Genomic DNA, 26,437 nt, shown 5'->3' with positions numbered 1-26,437 from the left:
AACTTTTAAATGTTTGCGCGGCGTACGGTAACTCTGATATTCAGGGTTTTTTTTGGTATTAGGTACTTGGTTTATAATAAAATAATTGGTCTCCTACGTGGCGTTCATGTCACTTTGACAATTTACATTCATATATAATAATCGAAATATTTTTGTACTTTAAGAAATGAATAAAAGGCAAAAAAGAAATTTATTCGTGAATATTAAAGAAATAAACCCATGTCAAGTGTCAACTGTTAACTGTCATCTGTCAAATTGTTGAGTTTCGTCGCGCAATTCTTAGTTCGTTAATATAAATTGGCATAGTACCGTCCAAATGATCTGATTATTTACCTTATTTTGAATTTGATATTATAATTTCACATTTCTATGTGTTATAGATTTATTAAATATTAAAAAATATTATAAGACCATTTATTGAAATTCAATTTCAAGTTTATATATATTAAGATTTTTGATGTTTTATTATACAAAAACTATCAGACTGGATTTACACGCAGAAAGCCCCAATTCGTTCAAAATGATAAGAGAAGGAAATATTTTATTATCGTACGTTAGTTTTAATTTGTCGGCTACGTTTAAAAACATTTTGAATTATATGTGTATGAAACAAACCCAACGAATACTCATTACAGCTTAGTTTTACAGATTTTTTTTAAATTAACTATGTTTTTGTTTTGATAATATCTCTGAAGCCGTTTGTTAAAGTGCTTATGAAATGCCGTAAAAATTAAATAAATTCATTAGAAAATTGTTCAAATGCTGGAAGTTTGTCTTATGTATACAAATTATATAATATTTTAGTAACTAAGCTGTTTGAGAAAAATGTTTAAATATATATAATATACTATTACAATGTTTCTATTGCTTGTGCCTTTATCTCGTGCTATTTGTGGCCAATGTGTATTGTACGAATGCATATTTATACTTCTATACTTAATATTATATGATTAAATGGATGTATTAAAAAAACGTTTTTTCTTTTCTTCAACCATATTTCCCTTTAATTTGTAGCGGTGCTCAGACAACTTCAAAAAATTATAACTATAACAATACTATGAAGTATAGACAACAGATTTGTTGTCAATTATAATTTATACTTATTATGAAATTGTAATAAGCAATAAATCTTAGGTTATCGAAGTTGTATGACTCTGTGCAAAAAAAATTATTTGAATTATCATGCTTCTATCGACAGTCGTGTCTATAAAGTATTAATGAAGGATTGCGTAATCATTAAATTTCGATTTTATAAAAACCCCTTTTTTTTAAAAACCCTAAAATAAAAGCAAAATTATCTCGGTTGGAGCCAATCTGTTCCAAATCCATGATGGATCGTCCAAGGCGTAATAAAAATTAAATAATCAGCCGCCGAAAGCCACTTGATGAATGAGGTATCAGATATTCAAACAAAATGCAGGCAATCTATTCTTCTCGTAAGCCGAGCTACGCTTATTTTAGATAAGACATTTCAGTTAATTCCTACTGACACCCGATTAAACATCGCGTTAACTACGATGTAAAAATTTAATGTTTTATTATTCGTCTTTTTACCTATTTTTGCTTGAAAAGATTTTATGTTACGTAAAAAAACTGTTCATTTAAACCCTTTATAATGGGTTGGGGGAAAAGTTTCTTCTCATTGTAGTATATATGAAATTGTAATCAAATCTCTTTGGTTATTTGTATCTGGCTGGTGTTGGTATCATTAAAAAATTAGATTTTAACTTAGATAATTCCAAATTTAAATAAGGAAAATGCGTATTTTCATATGTTTTTCGTACCATCAAGAGGAGTGAATATAATAAAGGAATTCGATACATTTGAAAATGTTACTGCAAAAAAGGTTAAAATACAATGCAAGCCGCAAAAAAATGCGATGTTTATGGATCTAGTGGAGTATGTGAGAATAGAAATTTGGTTTAAGCATTTTTAATCCGGAAATTTTGATGTCAAAGATGCACGTCGCTCTGGTGATAAGTAATAGTAACATGATTTTGCTCTTTTTATCAAGTGGCCCATTCAATAGAATTAATTATAATATATATCATTAATGTCACACTCTAAACATACTTATAAGAAATCGCATTGAGCTATACAAAGCAATGGCGGGTGGTACTAGGATTCGGGTCAGGGGATGACACAGTTAGTTATAAATAAGTCCTATGTACACACACGTAATCATAATAAACTACACGACATAAGCTATTGTGTACAATAAAAACAATATTAATAATTTAATAAACCGAGACCCTGTCATTATTAATGACCCCCTAAGAAAGCCCTTCAGTCAAAGTCACGGGCCCAATGGCCAAATAAATAAAGATATTTTAACCTTACGTAATATCAAGTGTAATTCGCGTCTAGGCGTCTCTCATTTGTATATTTCTTACGACGTACATATTTTATCCCTTTACAAATGTTACTGTATTGTTCTGAAGTCAGCTCTTTACACGAATTACATAATTTAAACTTCATGTATGAGAATGTTGATGAATTATGTTGAGAGGTTTGTTTCTAAGAGGTTACTGAGCTATTCATTGTTCAACTAATTTAATTAAGTTTACGTATTTATAACAGTAAAATACGGTTAACGTTTGTGTATGTGTATAAATAAATAAATGAATAAATAATAAATATATAACCATGCAGATTTTAGTAAAACAAAAGATGGCGAACAAAAAATGTAAAGAACGCGTTATAATTCCCAATATAGTATAAAAGATCTGCGATTTATTATCGAAAGGAAATTAATCATACGAGTCACAGTCTCAACTGTAAATATTGCCTGTTGCAAATTAACAGTTCATGACAGGATAGCTGATATTTGGTAAGCAGCGGTCATGCATACATTTCAATTCAGGAAATTATTATTTATTTAAGTATACCACTTGTGTGTAAGTGACACATTAAAAAGGGAGTATACACATTTAAAAAGAGAATTAATCAAAAGAGATATTTACAATATTCTTGACCAACATATTAATAATAATTAAACATTGATTAATAGATTAATAAACAAATTTAAAAGTTTAGTCCCTGTGGAGTACGGGTTTAGTCCCTGTGGAGTACGGATGTATCTTTAACGCTGGCAGCATTACCTCGCTGTATTGCGATACTTATTCGTTGAACGAGGAAAACACCAGCTCTGGAGTCACTGGTAATATCTACCTGTCGCTAACTTAAATTAGTGCCTTTGCACTTGAACCTCACCGCCCAAGATTCTTTACTCCAGAGGGAACAAAATCATAGTTGGAGAAAAAAATAATAAAAATAATTTTACCATCGAATAGATTTTTTTTTAAACGTATTGTTGAACCTCCTTTGAGGGAAACTCCTGAATATTTTTCTGCTCTATATTCTGTATTTAAAGATTTAAAGAAATACTAGATAAAACAATTACCGTAATAACAAGAATTACACATAGTTAATCAAACCCCAGATCATATAACTCGGAACCCAATACTCACCAATCAACTCGTTCCTTTAACGAACGACGAAGGATAATTTGTATTGTTGGTGTTATTTTATCCAACCTCATATATTCGCATTTGAAATATATCAGTGGCGCTACAACCTTTTCGGCCTGGCTTCAGATTTCCGTATCTGTTTCATGATCATTTCTCAATATAATAGGCAAGTTGGTAATCAGCCTCGAGTGCCTGACAAACCCCGTCGACGGTTTTGGGTCTAAGGCAAGCCGGTTTCCTCACGGTGTTTTCGTTCGAGCGAATGTTAAGTGCGCACACAGCCAGAATATCTATTGATGTACAGCCGGGTGTCGAACCTGTGACCTTAGGTATGAGAGACTTACGTTATAGTCTTGAATTGTATTTAAGTTTTAGAAAATCTACATTTTGTATGCTTTTTATTAATTTTAATGAAATTTTCGTACCAATTCTTGAAAGGCCGGCAACGCACTTTCACACAGGCAATGTGAGTGTCTATTGCCTAAATCATGTATCGCGTACACGTGTACTAAATAAATCATGTATCTCGTATACGTGTACTAAATATATCATGTATCTCGTATACGTGTACTAAATATATCATGTATCGCGTACACGTGTTCTAAATATATCACATAAAAGACGCCACTGATATAAGGTTACTTCTAGATTATATAGTTTATTTACTCATTAATTACTTTCAAAATAACATTTTATTTATTATGTCATCTAATCGGTTTTGGAAGCTGCGCTTCAGTTGAAAGTTTTATCTGATTTTATTAATTGAATAAACTAAACGAACACTACGATTTCTTTTGATAGATTTGTTTTTCATGTCTCAAATACACAGTGCTTGAGCGTTTAGGGCGATATTTGAAGGCAATCATTTGTTGATCAAAGATTTTATAAACTCATTAAAATATGTAAAAACTAGCACTAAGCTAAGAAGCTTTCCGTTCTAATATTTCCTACGTTTAGTCAAACAATAATACGTATTTACGGATTGATGTTCTATTTTAAACAATCACGAAACTTTCAAAAAACCGATGTATTTATCTTAAAGCACTTTATACAAAACCGACAGTTCAAACAAAGTGCATTTATTCCAAAGTAGTCCTTCTTGTTGCAGAATATCTTATAGTTAAGATATAGTTTAATCCAAGGTAGCTTTGAGTTTACTCAAGAACTTCAGGGACGTACTGATTGGGCTAAGGAGTACCGCGTTTGGGCTCAACTATCGTATACGTAAGCGTCTTACTTGCAGGTTTTGAATTGAATGAAAAAATGTTTCTGGGGGGTAATGTCATTATTGTAGTTTCGTTCAGATATACATATATATATATATATATATAATATATATAATTGTTTGTTGGTTTTAACTCGGGTTCGTTGTATCTAAGTGGTTTACGATACCGAGGGCAAGGAACAGTCTGTAGCACAGATTCACGCTAAAAAAAACAATGCGCGTGCCAATGACACAGTTTTTTTTAGAATAATAGTTAAAACATATGAAAATTTCATCTAAGGTTGTTGAAAATAAATGGTCTTTGTTATTATTATTATTATATCAAGTATATGTTACTGTTAATATTTAAAAATATTTCAATTAGTCTCGAGGCCTCATATTACCGGGCCCTTTGCCGCGTTAATCTACATCCAATCTTGTCAAACCAATTGTAGCAAAGCTGATTTTAATAGGAACTCAATGGTTGCTATTAAAATGCATATTGACAATAATATTTTCGTGTGAAACCTTGGTAGGGTTGAACTTCGAAATCAATCAAGTTAATTCTAGCTTTTACGGTAAAACAACATAAAAAAATATATATAATTCATCATTCAGAAAATCTTGCAGAAAAATTATCGACATGTGTGAGGTAAAAGTTAATCTGTATACCATATACTGTATATATAAAAATAAATCCCTATTTCTCTTGGTCAAGGCATCAACGCGTGAGCGGCTGGACCGATTTCGCTATTTCTGTTTTTGTTGTGTTTGTTATTGTCAGACGAAAGATTCATATAAAAGAAACAATAAGAAAATTGCGCAGAAAATTTAAGAATACTTAATAACCACTTTAAGTAATCCTGACGTTTGTTGCGATAGCAAATTTATAGTCCCTTATAACTTTATTGAATATAAAGCATTGCATTGCGTGTTTATAATTCAACTGTACGTGGGTATGTTATCTCCTCTTAATCTGCTGGACCGATTTAAATGAATGTTTTGTATGCGTTTGGGTGGAGCCTTGATTTGTTTAGATTCACAAATGGGGCCGTAGTCAGTATCTAGGTTATTTATTAATACTGCAACTAAAACCGTTAGTAAAAAATAAGTATCAATAAAATCAGTAAATTTTCATATGATTAACAAAAAAAAAAAGAAATTAAAAAGCCTACAAGAATTAAAGTTGCTCTTAAAATGCAATTTTAATAAAGAATTTGAGCAAGCAATTTAAAATTTAACCCGTTATTTCGTTGTTTGCGCAGGTTAATTAACATATGCCAGTTGTCCGTGGATTAATTAAGAGGTAATTGGTGGATAATTTCATTGTGGTTATCCAGCAGATGCACAATATTAATGCGATATAAACAGAATTAGAGGATAGTGGTTCTTCTTCTTCTAAGCTTCTCCAGCGGAAGAATAATCCTGTTCTTTCATTAGTAACTAAATTTAATAGTGAAATCCTTTAGTTACAACTACCTTTCGGCCGAAATCGAACCTATGGGATGCCTTATCGTTAACTATAATATAAAGCCCAGGTACTGTATGAAGATGCTTTTATGATATAAAAAAGTATATATAATTAATTATGTATTAATGTGATAAATTTAGAAATAATTTTACACAATTATTTGACATTACGTATGATTTTCCTTTGAACAAAAGCGGACAAAATTAATAATTCTCGAATGTCCCATTCGATGACTCGTCAAATATTTGCAAAGAAGATTTCCACCCTCGGTGAGAGGACTATGATGAACGACGAAAATAATTGTATTTTCATAAAATCTTCATCTGATATTTTTCAAGTTGTTTGTCGGACTGTGATTTTTGTACTTCGCCCACAGTTTAGGTATGATTATAAAATAGCTTAGAGATTGGACAAACATTAATAGAACGGTACTAAAGAATAAATTCGACTTAGGTTCATTCAAGAAAAGAGCGTACTATTTCTTAAAAGAGGGATTAGAGGATACCATTTACTGCCAATTTTGTAAATAACTTAATTGTATTTTATTAGATTTTATGTTGTTTTTAGTCTTGGCCATGCATGGGCTGTAAATAAATAATTTAATTATTATTTGTCATAGGCAAGTGGGTGATCAGCCTCCTATTCCTGACACACGCCATTAACTTTTTTTGGCCACACGATGTTTTCCTTCACCGTTCGAGCGAATGTTAAATTAAATAGAAATAACACCGAATTGTCTTTAATCACATATGATCACGAAACACAGGTATTTTAATATATTTTTATACAAAACAATTAGCTGAGATAGTTTCAGCGAATAAGCGTAACACATATTAAAATTCTTGTACGACAAAGATTATTAAAGCTCCAGGCTGTATTAAAACTCAAATGCAGTTGGAATGTTGCTTGAATTCTGAAATAATCTTGGCTGAATCGTTTTCGCGTAAGTATTTAAGAAAACATTTCTTGTTACAATATTTTCAATGACACATATTGTCCCTTCAAGTGTTCTTCTGCAAAATAAACTCCAATACAACGAAAATCCTTTTTTCGCTTCCCTAATAAAACAATATTTTTACATCTGTTTTATTTACATACCAATAGAATTGGCTTCAGACAATCTTTCGCATGTTTGCCAACGTTGGAATGCGATAAATCGGATTTTTTCTTTATAATCAGACAAAGGCATGTTCAATGTCTAGTCGACCCCTCATAAAACGGGAGCATTCGCGAATTTGTGTTTGAGACATTTTCCCTATTGTAGGTAATTCTTTTGTATTATTTTTATCATGCCAAACTTGATACAAAGGCCCAGGTGGACGAGGGTAAGATTTTAAGGAATATAGGACGTATGAGACTATTGAAATAAGAGAGAGAGAAACTCTTAGGGTATGAGGCTTAAGTATTTGGTTGGTGCCTTGTTATACTGGCTTTTTCCGTTTTACGGATAAGTTTACAATCTATTCTCAGACCCAGCAAAAAAGAGAAATAGAATGTCATAATCGGTTTAGCTATGTCAAACGAGTTTGCAAATACTTTGAAAAATAAATTTAAAGGCCAGCAACGCTACAGACATGTTTATAGGCTGCGGTAGCTACGTTTGATATTCAAATTCAAAAAACATTTATTAATGTAGGTAACATAATGTAAACTTATGAACGTATATAGCTGTTTCACAAGCTCGTTTGCTATCACATACGTCAAGTTTTTATATATAAATATAAAGTTACATCAATGTTATGTAGTACCAAATATATTATTTCCTAAGTACTAAGTAAGTACTAGTAATATTTCATAAGTACTGAAAAGATGGTTGGTTAATATCGGCTTTATCATAGTATCTTTGAGTTGATACTTCACTAAGTGAACTTCGTGAACATTTTACACTGATGATCAGAATTCAAGACCATAATTGACATTCGTCAGTGTCTCAAATTGCTGCAAGTTGCAACTTGGCGCGAATTTCACTAAATACTTCGAATATTCATATGATATCCCGTGTTACAATTAGGAAACATTTGTAAACCATTTAAACCCAATTTTAAGTTAAATATCCATCTACATATTTTCATGACAAATTTATCTATGGCAAATTCGTTTTTCAGCTGCCCACTGAAATATTTCCGAACCAATTCGACTTAGGGTCCTTCAAGAAAAGAGCGCACCAATTCATAAAAGGCCGGCAACGTACTCGCGAGCCCTCCGGCATTGAGAGTGTCCATGGGCATCACTTAACATCAGATGAGCCTCCTGACCGCTTGCCCCCAATTCTATTAAAAAAAATATATCAATATTGTTACACATATTTATATTGGTAGGTACATTCATTATGTTACCTATGATTAAAACAAAGTTGATATAAAACAAAGTCTTATTAGTTACACAACTTATAAGATCGGCTGCACCAATGTTAGTTATCTCTTTTTTTTTCTTCGCTCTGAATAGCGGAATAAGTAATAAAATATCGGATCAGTTATCGAATAACAATAAATTTATTAATTTAACGAATGCCAATAGCATGTGGTGCCATCTGTTGACAAAACTACGCATCATTTTACATCGAATTCGCGTCAGTTCTAGAAGTTCCAATCTTGAGGCGAATGAGGAGATGCATAACTAGGCTTTGATCTTGATCGAAGACATGTGTTACCGCATAAAAAAATCTTGTAAATCAGAAGGTCCTTTAACATGCAGTATCGCAATACTGGCGCTAGAGAAGAGGCGTAATATGTAAAACTGGCATTCTTCTTTCGTAAAGGCACTCAATATAACATAACTGTATTTGCAAAAAAGTTGTATTACCTTAATGAAATCCTAAAACAAGTTTACTACTAACTAAAGTTAACACCATATTATTAGACTATAAGGCGGAGCGAAGTTATCCGAGTCAGCTAGTGAATGATAAAGCCGACATAAACCTCTCAGTACTTATCTAGGAAATATTATTTAGTGCTCCATAATATATTTTTAGTTTGCAGTAATAATCTTAATATATTTATAAAAAATAAATCTCTATGTTTAATATTTTCCTTTTATGTAATGCAACGAAGTGTTAATAAATAAATAAATATTTAAGTGTTAGTAAGCCTTTCTGCCTTTAAACTTCTGATCACAGTAGTTCTTTTGAAAGTTTTTTTTTTGGCTAGCTTTGATAGGTTGTTAGGTATTGATCCTTAACATATGAACATAAATGGAAATAGAACGGTCACACAATTTATTTCACGGAATACGAAACTGTTAATGGGTAAAGTTTTGCGACTCTTATTAGTAGCATGATATTAGTTGCTTTACTATGGTCATATTCGTTAGATAAAGTTAGCTATGTTAGAATAAGTTTAAATATATAAATTTGTTGGATGAAAATGCTGCTTATATATTCTTCTGCTATATACTTTTCTGTTAAGTACCGATATATAAACTACCGATGTACATATATAAACTCAATACCGAATACAACTTTTTTGTAGTGAAATAATTGATAAATTTTATGCTAAATATTCATCGTCTAACAACTTCGTTTTACACACTTACATCGTACATAATTGCACGAATAAGATTTGTAATAAAATCTCCCAATCTATGGATTCTGAGATATTAGACAAAACACATAAAAAAATTTTCTATCTGAATAGGAGTTGACGCTTATAACACAGCCACACTCTTAAAAACAGTATATAATACGCACACACACCTTTCCACATACTTATACATTCACAAATACCTAAAATTTATACAACTTTTGTCAAGTCAATATGTACCACAGATTAATTGTAATTTACCGTTTGTTCAATTTTGTTACAACCTTACTTCAGTCAAGAATATTTATTTATATATATACTAGCTAACTCCTCGAATTAACACTCTTTTATCCTTTCAATATTCTTATATTTACCAAGTATCACTCTTATTACTGATGAACGTATTTTATTCTTTCTTTCTATCAAATTGTGTTTACGCTGCTATGAAAAGAAACAGACGTAAGCTTTACTGAAACGTTGGTGCCACCGTTTAATAAAAGGCTATTGTTTTTTTTAAACAATCAGGCCATTGACCACCCCGCGACGGCCCAAGCCGAGGTTCGAGTCTCACAGGAGGACCCTTGCGCGAGTCGAGGGGAACCCCCCATCAGGTCGAGCTTAGCTGTAAAGGCCCTTAAGGCCTACAGCGAGAATCGTGAAAATGATTATTTTTATCTTGCCAACGAACCCACAGGCTGTAGCTAAAAGAATAATGTTACTCGACAAACAACCGTTTGATGTGCTTAAATTAATAACGACGTACAATCAATTTTGCTTAAATTAATAATTGGAAAATCCTTAAAATATCGTTTGATCGGAAAAGCTTATGAATTACTCTTGATTAAGGATTGTGACTTATGGGTTTAATTTTGCTTGATTTTGTAATTAATTTGTTTGATGTTAAAGTACTTTAAATCATCAAAAATTTCGGCCACCAGTATGTTGACATAGAAACTATAATCTTATATTTGTGTGATCATATTGTGTTAGTAGTATTAATAAGATTAATCCAGTGACGTTTCAACCCTATTGGATTGCATGTGTCTTGGATAATTGTTATATCATAGACTGTAATTGTCGTCGATTTTTGGATGGCCTTTAGATGCCGCTCATAAAAAGAAAGTCCATTAGAGGATTGAACCTACGAACTCATAAGAGTCGCACGCTCAAGCCACTAGGCTAACACTGCTCCTCCCAGCAGTAGTATAACATTTCTTTTCGGAAAAGTAATTCTTTTCCGAGAACTCTACTGTCAACTCTCTGCCATCAAACGTCGTGTCATGTACGCAATTTCGTCTTTTTATTTTAAATAATATATAGATCAAATATATCGAACCTATGTTCATACATTTACTAACATAGATATATAATAGGAACATAGGTATTTTAAACGATTAATTATATTACCCAAGCGATTAATAATTTAACTAAAATAAAACTATTTTCAATCAACGTATCCCGCAACTTTGAATTGCAGATTCTTACAGAACTATGCCATTCGGATTTTATCCCTTCGCGTCGATAGTTAATTCACAAGTTTCAGAAATTCCAATATTCATACTAATTAGATAAAACGTTCAAATATCCTAAATAGTTATTTCTGATGCTTTTACACTTAAACACATTTAAATTTCTATCGTCTCATTCTTTTTAGTTATCTGTGTGCCCTATTTTGAAAAAGGCTCCTCCAAATTCCACCATTCCCGTATGCACTGTGCCACTCTCTGCTATGTACAAGCCTTTGTGTGCTTAATTAGGTCTATCTACCTTCTAAATTGTCTTCGTCTTTTTCGATGGTCACCAGTTTAACAATTCATAAAATATTATACAGTTACTCAGTTCATTTAAGTAGGTACTTTTGGTATTATTAGAACAGAACACAAATGTCACATGCAATAGCGATGAGAACAAGAAATAAGACATGCCACATATTTTACATTAAAAGTACAGTATACATGTACGTGACCTCAAGAATGAAAAATGTTGTGCCACTTCGCGAGATCCCTCAAACTCCCTAAAAACAACATCGTAATTATGTAGTAGGTACTCTTACAACATATGTTTTATTCATTACAGAAACACTATGCCAATACGATAATCATTTAATAAAATATAATAAAGTAATTAAACACTATATCGCTACTGTTAATTCACTCTGCGAACATGCAAATATGTCGATAGTGTCAGAGACAACATTCAGTAGGCGCAACGTCCTGGATAACGGGGATCTGTGCAATAGACTGGTTCTTGCCCTTGGTATCGCAAATAACTTAGGCCTTTTTCGTCGCACATATCCCTGGTACTAACAAAGTTAAGTTTTGTCTGGAAAGGACAAACTATATAACATCTTTGATTATTAACATTTAGTATATTCACTGAACTAAAGTTATAAAAAGATACATAAACGCTACTTAAAATGTGACATCGTATGCAATATATTTTTAAACGGATTCAGAAGTACCTACTTCCCTAAATTGATGTTGAATTCAATCTCCTGAGTTAATCGTCCAGGATATTCAAGGAGCTGTTGGTGCTTCTAAGTGTGATTATGTGATTTACTTTAACACCTGGTTTAAATAAACATGTAAAATGTGTTTTTAATTATGCGTGGTATGGTGAGGCATACTCTTTAGCATGAAAATAGACGTACTTATAGGTTCAACGCCAAATAGTACCTACCTTTCCAAAGTAAAATATTCGCCTAAAATGTGTGAATAGTCAATTCATTTAATCCAATTAGACCACCTAAATGGCACTTTTGAACGTTAAATAAAATATAAAGATGATTCTAGTTGTCTTTTTGTGTTTGTAAGATAACGTTTTGCTTATGTTTTGATCACCTCCGCAGTCTTTTTATATAAGTAAGTGTGACTTCATCTCATTCGGTACGCTCTTGCCAGAACGGTCGAGATCGCTATGTAGTAGAAGGCGCAGATGTGATGCGCTTCACGACGCTCCGCCACCGCTGCCTATTGGAGGTCATCCTGCTGCACTGATTCAGTGTTTCTCCTACGGCGGACTTAATCTGATCAGTCCAGCGTGTAGGTGACCTGCCGCGCGGTCTAGCGCCTTCCACCTTCCCCTGGACGACAAGACGTTCTAAGGACTGATCGCCACGCCGAGATACGTGACCGAAGAATGTAAGGATGCGAGATTGTACTGTTGAAAATAGACACTGCTTAACACCGAGTTCTTGAAGTATCGAGACGTTTGTACGAAACTCGGTAAATGATACCCCGAGCATTCTTCTCTAGCACCACATTTCGAGAGCGTCTATTATTATCTGCCTTTCCACATCTCGCAAGGTCCAAGTTTCGGCTGCGTACAGAAATATCGGGAATATGAGTGTCTTCACGAGCCTGGTCTTCGTGGCTTTAAACACACTGCTAGTTCTCTCAAAATCGTTCTCTCAAAATCTCGTTCAAATCAAGGGCGTTTGTTGGGCGCCACTATTTTTAGTCACCAAGTTTAATGTTTGACACAACGTTTGTAAGGAGATGCAACCAAATCTTAGCTTAAGTCAGCGTAATCCAATTATAAATTTTCCTATATAAAGTTTTGTATTACATAAGATTGTACCCTTTCATAAGTTATACACTCATTTCTTTTTAACGCTCAACAAATTTTCGCTTCAAAAATATTTCAAGACGCTGATACCAATTTACCAGTTCAAAGGAATACAGCCACAGGAGGCCTGTGTATAAATCAGTTCACTTTCAGATGCAAATGTGTACTCGAGAGGCCAATTACAAATACGATTGTGTTTTAAATACATTAGCATATCATAGATTCCGAGAACTATCATATTTTAAATAGGTGAAAAGCACTTCCGAAAGAAATACCTGAATGATTATATCGAAAGAAAAACAATAATACCATCTACGTCGTTCTACACATGTGTGTTCCTTTAGGCAATTAAAAATAAAATAAATCAGTGGCGCTACAACCTCTTTAGGTCTTGGCCTCAGATTTCTGAATCTGTTTCATGATCATTTTTAAAGAAAAACAAAACTAATAAAAAACAAACAAAACTAGCAAGTAGGTGATCAGCAGCCACACGTCGACTTTTTGGCTTTAAGACATGTCGGTTTCCTCACGATTGTTTCCTTCACTGTTCGAGCAAATGTTATATGCGCACATAGAAAGAAACTCCACTGGTGCACAGCCGGGGATCGAACCTACGACCTCAGGCAGGAGAGTTGCACGCTGAAACCACTAGGCGAACACCTTAAGGCAATTATTCAATTGCCAAAAAGGTAATTATTTCAAGAAAAGAGCGTACCTATATACCATACTTGAGCCTACCGGCAATGGAGTTGCAAACCTTCTGGCAATGTGGGTTTCCATGGATAACGGTACCACTAAACATCAGATAAGCTTCGTGGCCATTGGCCTTCATAAGAAAATATGTTACAGTGAAAAATATAAAAACGGAAATTATGTTATTATTAACTCTATACAAAGTATGCAATTAACTAAGAAATTTGTTAAATATTTTCTCCTTAGTACAATGGAAGGAATATCTTGTAAGACATGGACAAAGCAATGAAATTAATAATAATATGTAGAGTATTAATGAACGTTTCTGAATAAGAAAGATTTTGTTACGTAGTAATACGGACAAGTTCAAAACAAAAGTTATGATTCTAAAATATAGTTCCTCCGTTAATGTATATGTCAAGATAAGTGTGTGACACTTTTCTGCACATTTAAATTCAGCTCAAGTAGAATTTACATTATACGAGAAAATAAGCAAAGTTCACTTCATCCTCTTATAAGTTGCTCTGAGACAGTGCTAGTTTGCTCATATTTTCCATCAGGCGCTAAATTTTAAAACAATGAGGTCACACGTTTGCGTGTCGAAGTTTTCCAATATTCTTATTTAATCCTTGATCCAACTATACAATTTTAAACTAACTCTTTATTAGTAATATAACCCCGTCTTATAACATACATTTTAATATTAAATGATTCCATTTCTTGATTTAATTTGCCAGTAAGGCAAGTATTTTCACTTATTATTCTGAGTACAAATACAAATGTACAAATATCATTTTCTACGAAGGAATCCGAACTCTACTTTCCAACTACATTGTGACGGCAGTTAATCTTAACTAGATAAATTGTCGTAACTTTAATATTTTAAATCTCACTCGATCCTTTGGAGCTAGTACTTTCATTAATTATTAAGAAATTCCTTCCATAGCGGCATACAATCACACATGTACACAATGAAGACATAGTATTAAAGTTGTCTAGAAAATTCGACTACAAATTTCTCTATGATTAGGGTTTCTAAAATTGTATATCTAACGAATACGTTACGGTATCTACCATATTTAATATTTACATTTCTGGTAAGTTTATATCGATAAAGTTGAGATACTTATTGTATTTAATAATATAAAAACACTTCTATTGTAATGCTGTTGATTGTCCTTAATATTTCTCTGTAAAACTTAATACACAATAACCGGTGATTTACACAATATTAGTTTATTATAAATCATCTGATTTAATAAATAGATGATTTGTATTATTAATATCTTAAATAACTAGGACTCAAAATAGATAAAATGTATGTTTATTGTAGTTTTGTATATAACAGTTTTATTGGCAAGTCACCCACGGTTGCTTGATTTTTCTCGAGTTTGGCTGTCAGTAGATGTTCAGCGTTATCTTGGTGCGGGGACAACCAAGCGCGGGGCTAGGTCCGCCAGTAGGTCTGAGGCTCATGTGGGAATTCTATTTGAGGAATGATTAGAGATTGTTACTCAAAATAAATTCCCAAAAATTGTTCAAATTAGTGCGCAAATATAGAATATTTAATCTATTGTCTTTAAAACACCATCTTGCATGACTGGCTGGAAGAGGCGTAACACTTATGTTAAAAATCGCTTACCGCGAAATAAGGTTAATAACATTTTAAACTTTTTGGAATTGTACACATCCACTTCAGTTTTGAGTTTGTGTAGAAAGGATAGACAACAGACCCTACCAACCTAAAGAGAGTCTGTCTAACTAGTAACTAGACGACCGGAAGGCCCACTGGCTAAGTCGTTAGTGTATAATTCCTTAGCGGAAGAACTTCTTTAGCGCGTTTCAGGGTATGACGTCATCGCAGCGATTGTGGCCATATTATGTTGCTACAGATAGTAAAACATAAACTGCATAAAAAACTACGACAGGACGTAAAGTAACGTAGAAATTCTAATGTGTATGGCACTAGAATATTTCTTAAGATGCAGTCAGGTTTATCTTTTTCTCGACGAGTGCGTTTGAAAATAAACGTATTCATTCAGAAATGTCTATTCAGATCCATCGGAGCTTTAATTTTTATACGTACTATTAATACAAAAGAGATTTATTTTCTTGTAAGATGTAAAGAAAGATCGTATCCGACATCGTTGTTTAATATAAATACAAGTATTTGGATTTTTTGTTTTATTTGTCTCTATCTAGATGACTTTAAGCTGATCCATCGGAGCTTTAATGTTTATATGTAGGTACTATTATTACAAAAGACATTTATTTTCTTGTAAGATGTAAAGAAAAGTATCTAATATTGTTCATAATACGAAATGCGTCCGTAGATATTTTAAGATCTAAATGTGATTAATCTATGGATTTTTGTCTTCTTTATCTAAATGACTTTTAGCTTAGGCGTTTGTCCAAACACAATCTAGAAAATGTAAATTTAACGGCTTGCCGCTTAATAATAATTGTTTATAGTACATACTTTTACATTTTATGTACTAGTATAAGTATTTCACAGCAATGAAGGCTGTTACTATTTACTAATTAAATCTACATTCGGACTGTATTGACTGTCTTGAAAATAAATGCACGCGTTGTATTTGGCCATAAGTTTGGTAAATTTTAATACATTGATTTCCTTATACTTCATTGAAATTAATTCATATTTAGACGTGTAATCAACATCGTTTTAATTTGAATTAAAATAAAATATATTTTGTACATAAAATTGAAGATTATTTTATTCGCACCAAAATTAAAATCATGACTGCCTTCATTTACATGATAAAATCGTATAGATCCTATATCTTCAAAATTTGTCGAAACCGTAAACACCATCTGGGGAAATAGATGGCGCTACTAACACTGACTTCCACTGCAATGAAATATGACAACTGTCGTGTTCACGCTTGCAATGAAACACGGGAATCGAATTGAAGTAAATTTATAGGTTAAAAGAAATCTCAAATAAATTATTTAAAAAATATTAGATTTGTCTTCTTCAGCGCAAATATAAAAAACTCTCCTCGGCGGGGAATCGAACCCCGGTCTCCCGCGTGACAGGCGGGGATACTAACCACTATACTACCGGGGATGTTATTGCATCGATAATAAAATTCATGTAACTTCGTCTATTTTTAGCCTTATGCCTGTTAATTTACGCCATTTCACTATCTCATAGAGGGATGTGCTCACACATTGTTATCGTCTATGTATTCTTGAACTACGTAATATCCTTTTTTATTAGGGTTTCCTTGATGTAAATTTTAAACTTATGTAGCGTATGATCTGGAATTTTGTTATATATCTGTATACATAAATGATTGAGCAGTTTTATGAAGTCTGAAAGATGGAAAAGCAAGTCTATTCCTACTTTCTTGTGTTTAAAATGTGACAGTCACATTAGAAAGGCGATTTAGAAATGTATTAATGTTTTTACTTACAAAATATTTTATACACATATTGGGAGGCAATTATAATAAAAAATATACAACTTGTAGTACATAATATATAAAGAGATAATAAATAAAACTAAAGATTAATTTTCGTATTCCAAAATAATGTTTTAAAATGTTGTGCATTAGTGCCTTAAGGATCGAAGTTTTCGATAATAACGATACTAACGATTTTTGACATCTCTCACGCTTTTCCATTGTATTTTTTACGATTCGAATTCGTATGGTATGAAAAAAATCCTACCTTTAATTAAAGAACAATGGAGACAAGAAATTTACATTTTTGACATTAGAAAAACACGAAACAAATAGAGTACTTTTCAAAGAGTATTTACAAAAGCATAAATGGAGATGGACGGGACACCTCAGTAGATGAGAAGTGGAGTAAAACTATAATAGGTCAGTACGAACATATTGTGAAAAGAAAAAAAAATGCACAATATATAAGATGGGTAAATGAACCTGGTTGCAGGCATGGTTTGGTCAAGAAGAGAGTCCGGTAGAGGCTCGTTTTTAATCGATTGTGTGAAAGATAAAGGAACTTACCCGACATAAAGACTATGTTATTTAATATTCCCCGCCCACTTAAATATAAATAAAATGTCATCGTCATATCACCATATACTTGACGATTATATAAGATCGATATGTTTATGATCTAAGATTGATCTATTTACCATAAATGCGCTTTAAAGCGAGTTCTAAGATGTCAAAACTAAGTTTACGAGTTTAGAGCTTATCTAAGTACCATCCTGGTTCTAGCAATCGTCAATTTACTGGGTTAAGCGACAACATCATTAATCAATGGAAGTATATTTGAATTAATTACACATATGAAAAGCGTTATTGAAGAGCTCGGGCTGACAGATGTATTATTTAATTAAAAGGGTTCCCAGATCTAACAATTGTAACGTATTTAAAAAAATAAAATAATTCAGTGGCCCTACAACCTTTTTAGGTCTTGGCCTCAGATTTCTGAATCTGTTTTCATCATTCATTTTTAAATCTAATAGGCAAGTAGGTGATCAGCCTCCAGTGCATGACACACGTCGTCGACTTTTTGGGTCTAAGACATGTCGGTTTCCTCACGATGTTTTCCTTCACCGTTCGAGCAAATGCACCATGCATTTCTACGCACATAGAAAGAAATTCCATAGGTGCACAGCTGGGTTCGAACCTACCACCTCAGTCAGAAAGTCGCACGCTAAAGCCACTAGGCCAACACAACAAAAAAAAACATTTATTCATGTAATTCACGCAATATATGTACGTATACGGTAGTAATGAATGTCAAAAAAGAAATATACATTGAATGCTTCTAATCAAGAGCGTAGAATGGAAGAGAAGAATATAAACGCCACTCTTTTTAATTGCTTTTTAATTGCAAGTTTTTTACTTTTAACTAATATTTTTTGTAAAAAAAATATTAGTTATTAGTATAAAATTCGTTACTATGGCCAAATGTAATTAAATAACATTGGTATAGTGCCACATACTTAGCCGGCGCGGCGGCTGAAATTGGTACTACGGTCGCCATCTTGAAATGTCAGTTTCTTGGTGCGTACAATAAGTAATAATTAATTCCAGTATCTAACAACATCTAATGAAAATCCAACTAAAATGTATTAATTTTTATTCCTTGCATTTTTAATGATGATAGCAAAGTTTTATTTATCGTATCTTAAAAGAAATTATATTTATAGTATACTTAACAAAACCTAGCATATCAATTGTTCCTAAGATTGTATCACATTTATTTAAGCTTAGAACTGTTTTTCTAGATACTAGTATACATTGTTTTATTTAGACATTTAAAAAAATATTAAGTTAGCCTTCATAACGTTAAATTATTCCCCCTATAATGGGTAATGTTTACGAGATAGTAGCGGAAACTTCGTTCGCATAATGTTGACAAAATGAACGATTTAGCCATTTAGAAATTTTTACAGTCTAATGGCAATTAAGAGACAATAACAATGACAATAACTTTTTATTAAACTAATCTTAAATTATCCTTGGAGCTGAGAACATAATATTGATTTTTAAAATACAGAACAAAATTCGTTATGTTTTAAGTTTCTTAAAATATAACAGCAATGGGAGAAAATAATGTACTTAATTAAGCGAATTAGGGGGATAATCGACAAGAATTTTAATTAAAACTTATAATAAAAGTGGTTAAAAGTTCACCGGAAACCATTATTGAGTGATTATTCTAACGGCCAGTCAAAGTGTTTCATTACCTCTGTTATAGCCTCTTAAAAGGCTGTTTTAATCTGAAATTCACAATTACCTCTTAAATGAATGGTAATATTTCTTTATAATATACTTTTTGCATTATTATACCGAGAATGTAACAATTTAATTTAAATTTAGAACCTAATGAAAAAAATAACTGCCTTCAATATTTTCAATATGGCTGCCCAGAAAACGAACTGGTTGAATTAAAAAAAAACAATGAAACAAAAAAAAGCATAGGACAATTGACACATCCCAAAAATGACACTTATATGACAATTATATAATTCACATTTCAAAATAAATTTACAATATTGAAACATGATTTTTAGATATATATACAATTAAGATCAGGGCGCTATAAATATGGCGGAGAAAAAGAACGAATATCCAGCGAGCGTGGAGGCCGACCGGCGGCTGTTGGAATTTGAAACATGGGAGGATTATTTAGATTCACTCATTGAAATTGCTGACCTGCGGAACCTCAGAAGTATACCCTCGGCCCGAACTATCGCAGCATTTGGTTATAGGTAAAATATTAATGTTTGTTCAGGGATTTGCGCTATGAAATGGAAACTGAATCGTTTATTGAGTTGGCTTAGTTCATTACATTTTAAACTAGCCACAATAAACAAACGCGTTAGCTATCGAGCGATTATTGCTTGTACGCGCGTTAACGTGATAAAACATTGTTTGTTTACAATTTAAAATCAATAAGAATACATAAAACATTTTTGAACAACTTGTATAGACTACCATGAGCTACCACCATTTATGAATCACAGGTTACATGCACGTTTTACTGATTTTACTTTTACGCAAGTGGGTGATCTATATGCCTATGAAACATAATATATAAGCAGCGGGGCGTCCTACATGAAAGAATTTTCTACATCAGAAAATATTAAATGTTATTCTGACTTATACTAAATCAGTCAGTCAGTCTTTCAGTAACAAAATTTAAATAATGCCAACATTTTGTGAAATTGTTTTGGACGGATTGCAATATTCCTTTCGCAGGGCAAACGGTGACACATTGCAAGAGAAAGAATTCTACAAACTTCGGAAAGTAATACATGGTATAGTTTACCCGACTGTGAAGCCTTATGTACTGGTCAGTGAGGGTGCTGAAGAAGGTGATGCATTTAGTAGAGAACTGGCCGTAAGAGAGAGGGCAAATAGAGTTGGTATCCTTCAGGTAAGTCACCAAATAGGAACGATTTCTAGACTTTTCTATAACATTTTACAAATATTCTGTTACGTATAAATGCTTACGCGTATTTTTACTCGACATAAAAAATAGCGTTCGTGAAATGTTAAATTTACAAAGCCATGTTATTAATTTACCAATGGTCAAATTATATCAAACGAGTTCTAACAGGTTTAAAAAAATAAGGCCATAGTTTTATGTTCGGGAATAATAATTTGTCTATTTCGACACGATTTGCTACTATTTAATACCAGTTGTTATTTAATACAAGTTCACCACACACTGTTATTTGCAGTCGATAATTTTCATTCGGCACTTCACTAAAGGCGGTTTTGAAATTTCCGGCTACATAGATTACGCTCATCGGCTGATTGTGGAAAATTGGGCGCCATTTTTTAAAGGAAACAAAATGTTATTGCCTCGGGACAGTGATCTTGGTTACTACCATTGGAGGCATGGCACTGTGCGAAGCAATATCAGCAGGAATTATAAGGTATTATTAATAAACATATTAACAATAAGAAAATACATGAAAAAAATGTTGATAGTGTTCTTCTTCCTCTAACTTACCTAGAAAGCTTTTGAAATAAGAAAGCTTAATTTACTTTAATCTCCCAATCGGGAAAGTATTATTATCTATTGTTATGCCTAATGAAGGCTTTGGGGCGGATACCTACTCAGCAAAATAAATTTAGTTTGATTTTTCTTGACAGCAGATTTCTTTTTGTGTAGCAGGCAAAACTAGCTTGAGGCTGATAAATGATACCGCCGCCCATAGACACTCACATTGCCAGAATTTTCGCAAGTGCGTTGCTGGCCTTTGCTATTAATTACCTGTTTATAAATAAGACAATGGTAAAGTGATATACAAGGTAGTATCCATGTGAGTTTATTACACCTAATTATGCTAAGAACTCCTCGCGGACACTCACTTAGATAATTAATTCAGAAATAGCGACCCGCATCAACTTTGGACTACGTAAATTTAAGCATTCTTTGTACGCAGACAACTTGCCACAATATACGAAAAAAATATTATGGTTGCACATAGTATTGTCTTTCGTCGGTTTAAATTTAAAATTATGTCTTAATAATTATAAGTTTAAATACAATAATACATAACTATAATCCGTAAAAAAAGTGTTTTCATTAAATATTATGGTTCGTCTTTGTCATTGAACAGGAATTGGTACGGCGACCTCTCAAATTGATGGAATATCAGACGATCTTCAATGTCATAAAAGTTGTAGTTATTAAATTGTAAAGCAGGAGTTTAGTAAAAATCTAAGGGCCTGTTTCACAATGTCCGGATAAGTTCCAAATAAGCTATTTATTACTTATTAGTAGGATAAATAGTATTTTTCCGTTTCACGACTGTCAGATAGCGCTATACGTCTTGAAATTCGAAGTATCTTATTTAGAACTTTTATCTTTCGAATAATTTATGTGTTGCATAGCTATTTGGCACTTTATCCATACATTGTGAAACAGGCCCTAAATCTAATGTTTTGTCGGCTAAAGAGATTGTACAAAAATTTTTTCATAGGTGATATAACGTGCTTGTAATTCATTCTGTGTATTATTTTATTCAAAATATGAGTACAATTTTAGTTAGGAGAGCTTATGGTATAAAGTTTGAACCTTTTAATTTAGGGGTCTATAACTACGCGTATTAAGTCTAAACCCTACAAATTTAATAGCTTTAACAAAAGTTTATAGAGCTTATAAGTTTCGCCATATTAACCTTCGTGTAAAGCTGTATTTGAACATACGCTGAAAGTTGATTTAACCGCAAAATTTCTACTTTTAAATGAAAATTGTTTTATTGCTGACTATACTCTAATAAACTGCGAAACAGTTGGACTTAGGTCAGATTGGACTTGCGAAAAATGCTTAGATACCAATTTTCAAAAGACTAGTAATACTCTTGACTCGGAGGTAATCTGTCCATGCGCTGTAGCAGTGAACATCAGGAGATGATGGTGTGCTTCTGCAAACGTGCTTGCGTTGCATAAAAAGCGTGTTGTTTTTTTAAATAGTAAAAAGTAATAGTAAGCGTATATAGTGTTTCATATTTTAATAGTGCCTTCAAATTTCTTAATTATTTAATTACTTGTCCTATGGCCACAGAATTTTTGTATATATATATATACATATAATCTATATTGTTAAAATCATTATAATAATAGTAATGTGAAGAATGAATGTATAGTACCTACTATATTCGTGACATCTAAGTTATACGAAAGTATTATCGTGTCAGTACGACAGGGGCTAGTCCGAACAAGCAATTTTTGATTCAACATTTTCCAAACTTCGGGTCTCTATCGCATCTCATACAATATTCCCTTTGCAAATGCCAAAGTATTTCAGTAAAACGATGAAATGCAAATCCCTCCAGGTGCCGAGTGTATTTTTTCTCGCTTTTCATGTTATTAAATAAGTTACTATCAAAAGGTGAAGGCTTTCGTATCGTACTAAATTATAATGTGTGACGATTGTCACTTGTTTATTGTTTTTGAGTGTCATTTGTTTTTATGAAAAAGTTCTTATATTCAACTCATTGCGTCACAGCAACGTAGACAATAGCTTTGCAAAGCTTAGTTAATTAGTTTAATGATCGAATCATCTGATTGTATTGCGGTTGCCTAAGCAGCAATGTATACCTAAATGCGTCTAATGGAGTTTCATATTATAATCATATAGATTTTTGTAAACATAAAGGCGCAGTGTTGGCCTAGTGGCTTCAGCTAGCGGCTCTCATCCCTGTCCAACCTATGACAGGTTTGATGCTCGGCTGTTCACCAATGGAATTCCTTTGTATGTGCGCATTTAACATTCGTAAGGAAACCGCTTTGCTTTAGACCCAAAAAAAGACGGCGCGTGTCAATCTCAGTAGAATACATGATCACATGCCTACAAATGATCATAACAGATACAGAAATCCGAGGGCCAGTCTTAAAAAGGTCGTGTATATACGCTTCAATTAAATATCAAAACAAAGATTTAAAAATATGTCTAACCAATTAGACTTAGGGTTCTTCAAGTAAAGAGAGTACTGATTCCTAAAAGGCCGGCAGCGAGCTTGTGAGCCTTCTGGCAGAGCGAGTGTCAATGGGCGGCGATATCAATTACATCAGGTGAGCCACCTGCCCGTTTGCCTCCGGTAACATAAAAAAATTGGGTATACTGAACATTACGAATTTTAAGTTTTACCTTACAGATATTATGATAACGACATCGGAGTAGCATGTATACTAAATAATTAAAGTAAGACATGTTAAAGTTACTATACATTTCCGCTTGTGTGTTTATTTTGTTGGAACGAAATTTAATAATTTACTTATTATTTTTAAGCCGCGTACAAATTATTTGAGATAACATTTTTTTAGAGGTCTATTTAGAGAGTTTGCAATTATTTAAGTTGTCGAGTAACGGAAAAATGTGACGCGTAACGGAAAAATGTGATGGTAACAAACAATTGGAAAAAAAATTAAATTGTTTGTTAGCTTTTAAATACACAACGAATATAAAATAAGTTGATACGTAGGTATATTGTCTTTCACAAGCCACAAGCTCCAACTGGCATTATAATGGGATGTATTGCTTCGATGTTATTGACAGCTTATTAGAGTTCAGGAGATCGATATTACTCATATTACTTTTGATTGGAAATTATTGTCGACGTTTGACTGAAGTATTTTATGAACAAATATAAAATAATTCAATGACAGGATCCTTATTGTTATAAATTATAATGTGTCACGTGTCAAATATTAACATAAGGAATGCAATGAAGATTTCAGTTTGAGTTTAAATACTTACATAATAATACATTCTTAATTTAAACTCCAATAAAATCTATTGATTCGGTGTCTTTCATTTTAATGAGAAGTTTCTTAACACGGCATATTTAAAAAAGAATGTATATTAAAAATAATTTCATAATTTTTCAGTGCCTTGTAATCGAAGTTAGTATGCAAAGGACCCACGGCGAATTTATATCGAGTTTGCGGGCATATAGGGATTACCGTGGCGAAACATACATAATAGACACCCAACAATGTTGGTATTACGAAAGATTGGTATACTGTCTGACAATAATGTCTTGGTGTTTACTCCATTTAGGTGTTGATGGAAAAAATATTATATTTAAATTAACACTGTCAGTTCCTTTTATTATAGAAGACTTTTTAAAAATTGCTAGGGTCTCTTCTTGAAGAAGTCGAATTGGTTAGACATTTTTTTTCGGAATCTAATGGGTATTTAGTCTAGTTATTCCGAGAAATAACTAGACTATAAACGATAGAACGAATTTATTTATTCAAATAACTTATGAAAAGTCAATTGTCAATAATAAAGTACGTATTTTACTTAATGGGCTTTTACATACTGTACACTCTTGATTTTGATTGCCGAATGATTGGTCGGTTTTTGCGGCCAAGTGGAATGCCGATGGCGCGGAAGTTTCCAATAGAATTCTTGCATAGTTTCCGTCACTCCAATGCATATCAAATTCGAATTAGATTGGGAATTTAAATTGAACTTGTTACGAAGTTCTAGTTTAGTTCGTTTAAAAAAAATTGATTAATCTAACTTTGTTTTCGAGTTTATAATTCAGTTCATGTTTTTTATAGAACAGGGGGCAAACGGGCAGGAGGCTCACCTGATGTTAAGTGACACCGCCGCCCATGGACACTCAACGCCAGAGGGCTCGCTAGTTCATTGCCGGCCATTATTCAGTACCGATACAAAAAATTCATTGATGTACATTCTATAAAGAAGATATTTTTATTTGTGCTTTACACGATAAGGAATGTTAGTTAAAATTTTATTTATTTTGACAGATGGAAAGCAGTTTAGTTAAATTCGATTGAATAAATGTGATGCGTGTGATTGGTAAAGAATTAGTATTAATTTAGCTTTTTTGATAAATAGATAAGGGAACATAATAGATTTTGTTTTTCATTACCAGCCCGTTATGGACCCAGATCGTGGCCTCCTATTCCAAAACCGCCATGACCATAAAATAATCTGCCCAGACCCACAACAGGATCCAGGCCAGAACACAAGCAAGCAACGAATATATTCACCTAAATACACACACATTGAAATATACGACCATGTCGTAAGGCGAAAGAGCTGAGTTTTTATCATCATAATTTATATTTACATATCAAAGGAATGTTTGTATGATATTCGAAATTTACTGTCAAAAATAATAAATAAAAAATATTGTTGTTTCATACACGATGTTTATTCGATTGTGTATTAAAGTAACCATAGCGCTAACTACACTTAAAATCGAGTAGTTCATTTAATAGAGCCTGTAAAGGGCCTGTTTCACAATGTATGGATAAAGTACCAAATAGCTATGCAACACATAATAAAAGGATAAAAGATCGAATACGATAAAAATACTGTTTATCCTACCAATAAGTAATAAATAGCTAATTTGTAACTTATCCGGACATTGTCAAACAGGCCCTAAGGATGGTTTTAACTTTGAAAAACTTGAACAGCGCGGCGCCCATCGAAGGAATTGGGCATAAAATATTTTGTCTATGGTAGCGTTTGAACTGTCATGATCTGACATTATGGTAATCGTTTCAGA

General features: G+C 32.7%; 1 protein-coding gene and 1 non-coding gene across 2 annotated transcripts; one reads left to right on the top strand and one right to left on the bottom strand.

Annotated features, from left to right (window-relative positions):
• Positions 1–16,942: 16,942 nt before the first annotated feature.
• Positions 16,943–17,014, bottom strand: Trnad-guc. The gene has a single exon. It is a non-coding gene; the product is annotated as a tRNA-Asp (tRNA).
• A 2,890-nt stretch (positions 17,015–19,904) lies between these two features.
• LOC110995647 (cilia- and flagella-associated protein 299-like) lies at positions 19,905–26,070 on the top strand. Its single transcript, XM_022262907.2, has 4 exons — positions 19,905–20,143; positions 20,634–20,811; positions 21,119–21,316; positions 25,799–26,070. The coding sequence occupies exons 1-4, from the start codon at positions 19,980–19,982 to the stop codon at positions 25,967–25,969; spliced, it is 711 nt and encodes a 236-aa protein (XP_022118599.2). The 5' UTR covers positions 19,905–19,979; the 3' UTR covers positions 25,970–26,070.
• Positions 26,071–26,437: the final 367 nt, after the last annotated feature.

This window comes from Pieris rapae, chromosome 8, assembly GCF_905147795.1.
Source record: "Pieris rapae chromosome 8, ilPieRapa1.1, whole genome shotgun sequence".
NCBI lineage: Eukaryota > Metazoa > Arthropoda > Insecta > Lepidoptera > Pieridae > Pieris > Pieris rapae.
Note: the sequence above shows the minus strand (reverse complement) of the source record. Positions and strands in the feature narration are given on the sequence as shown.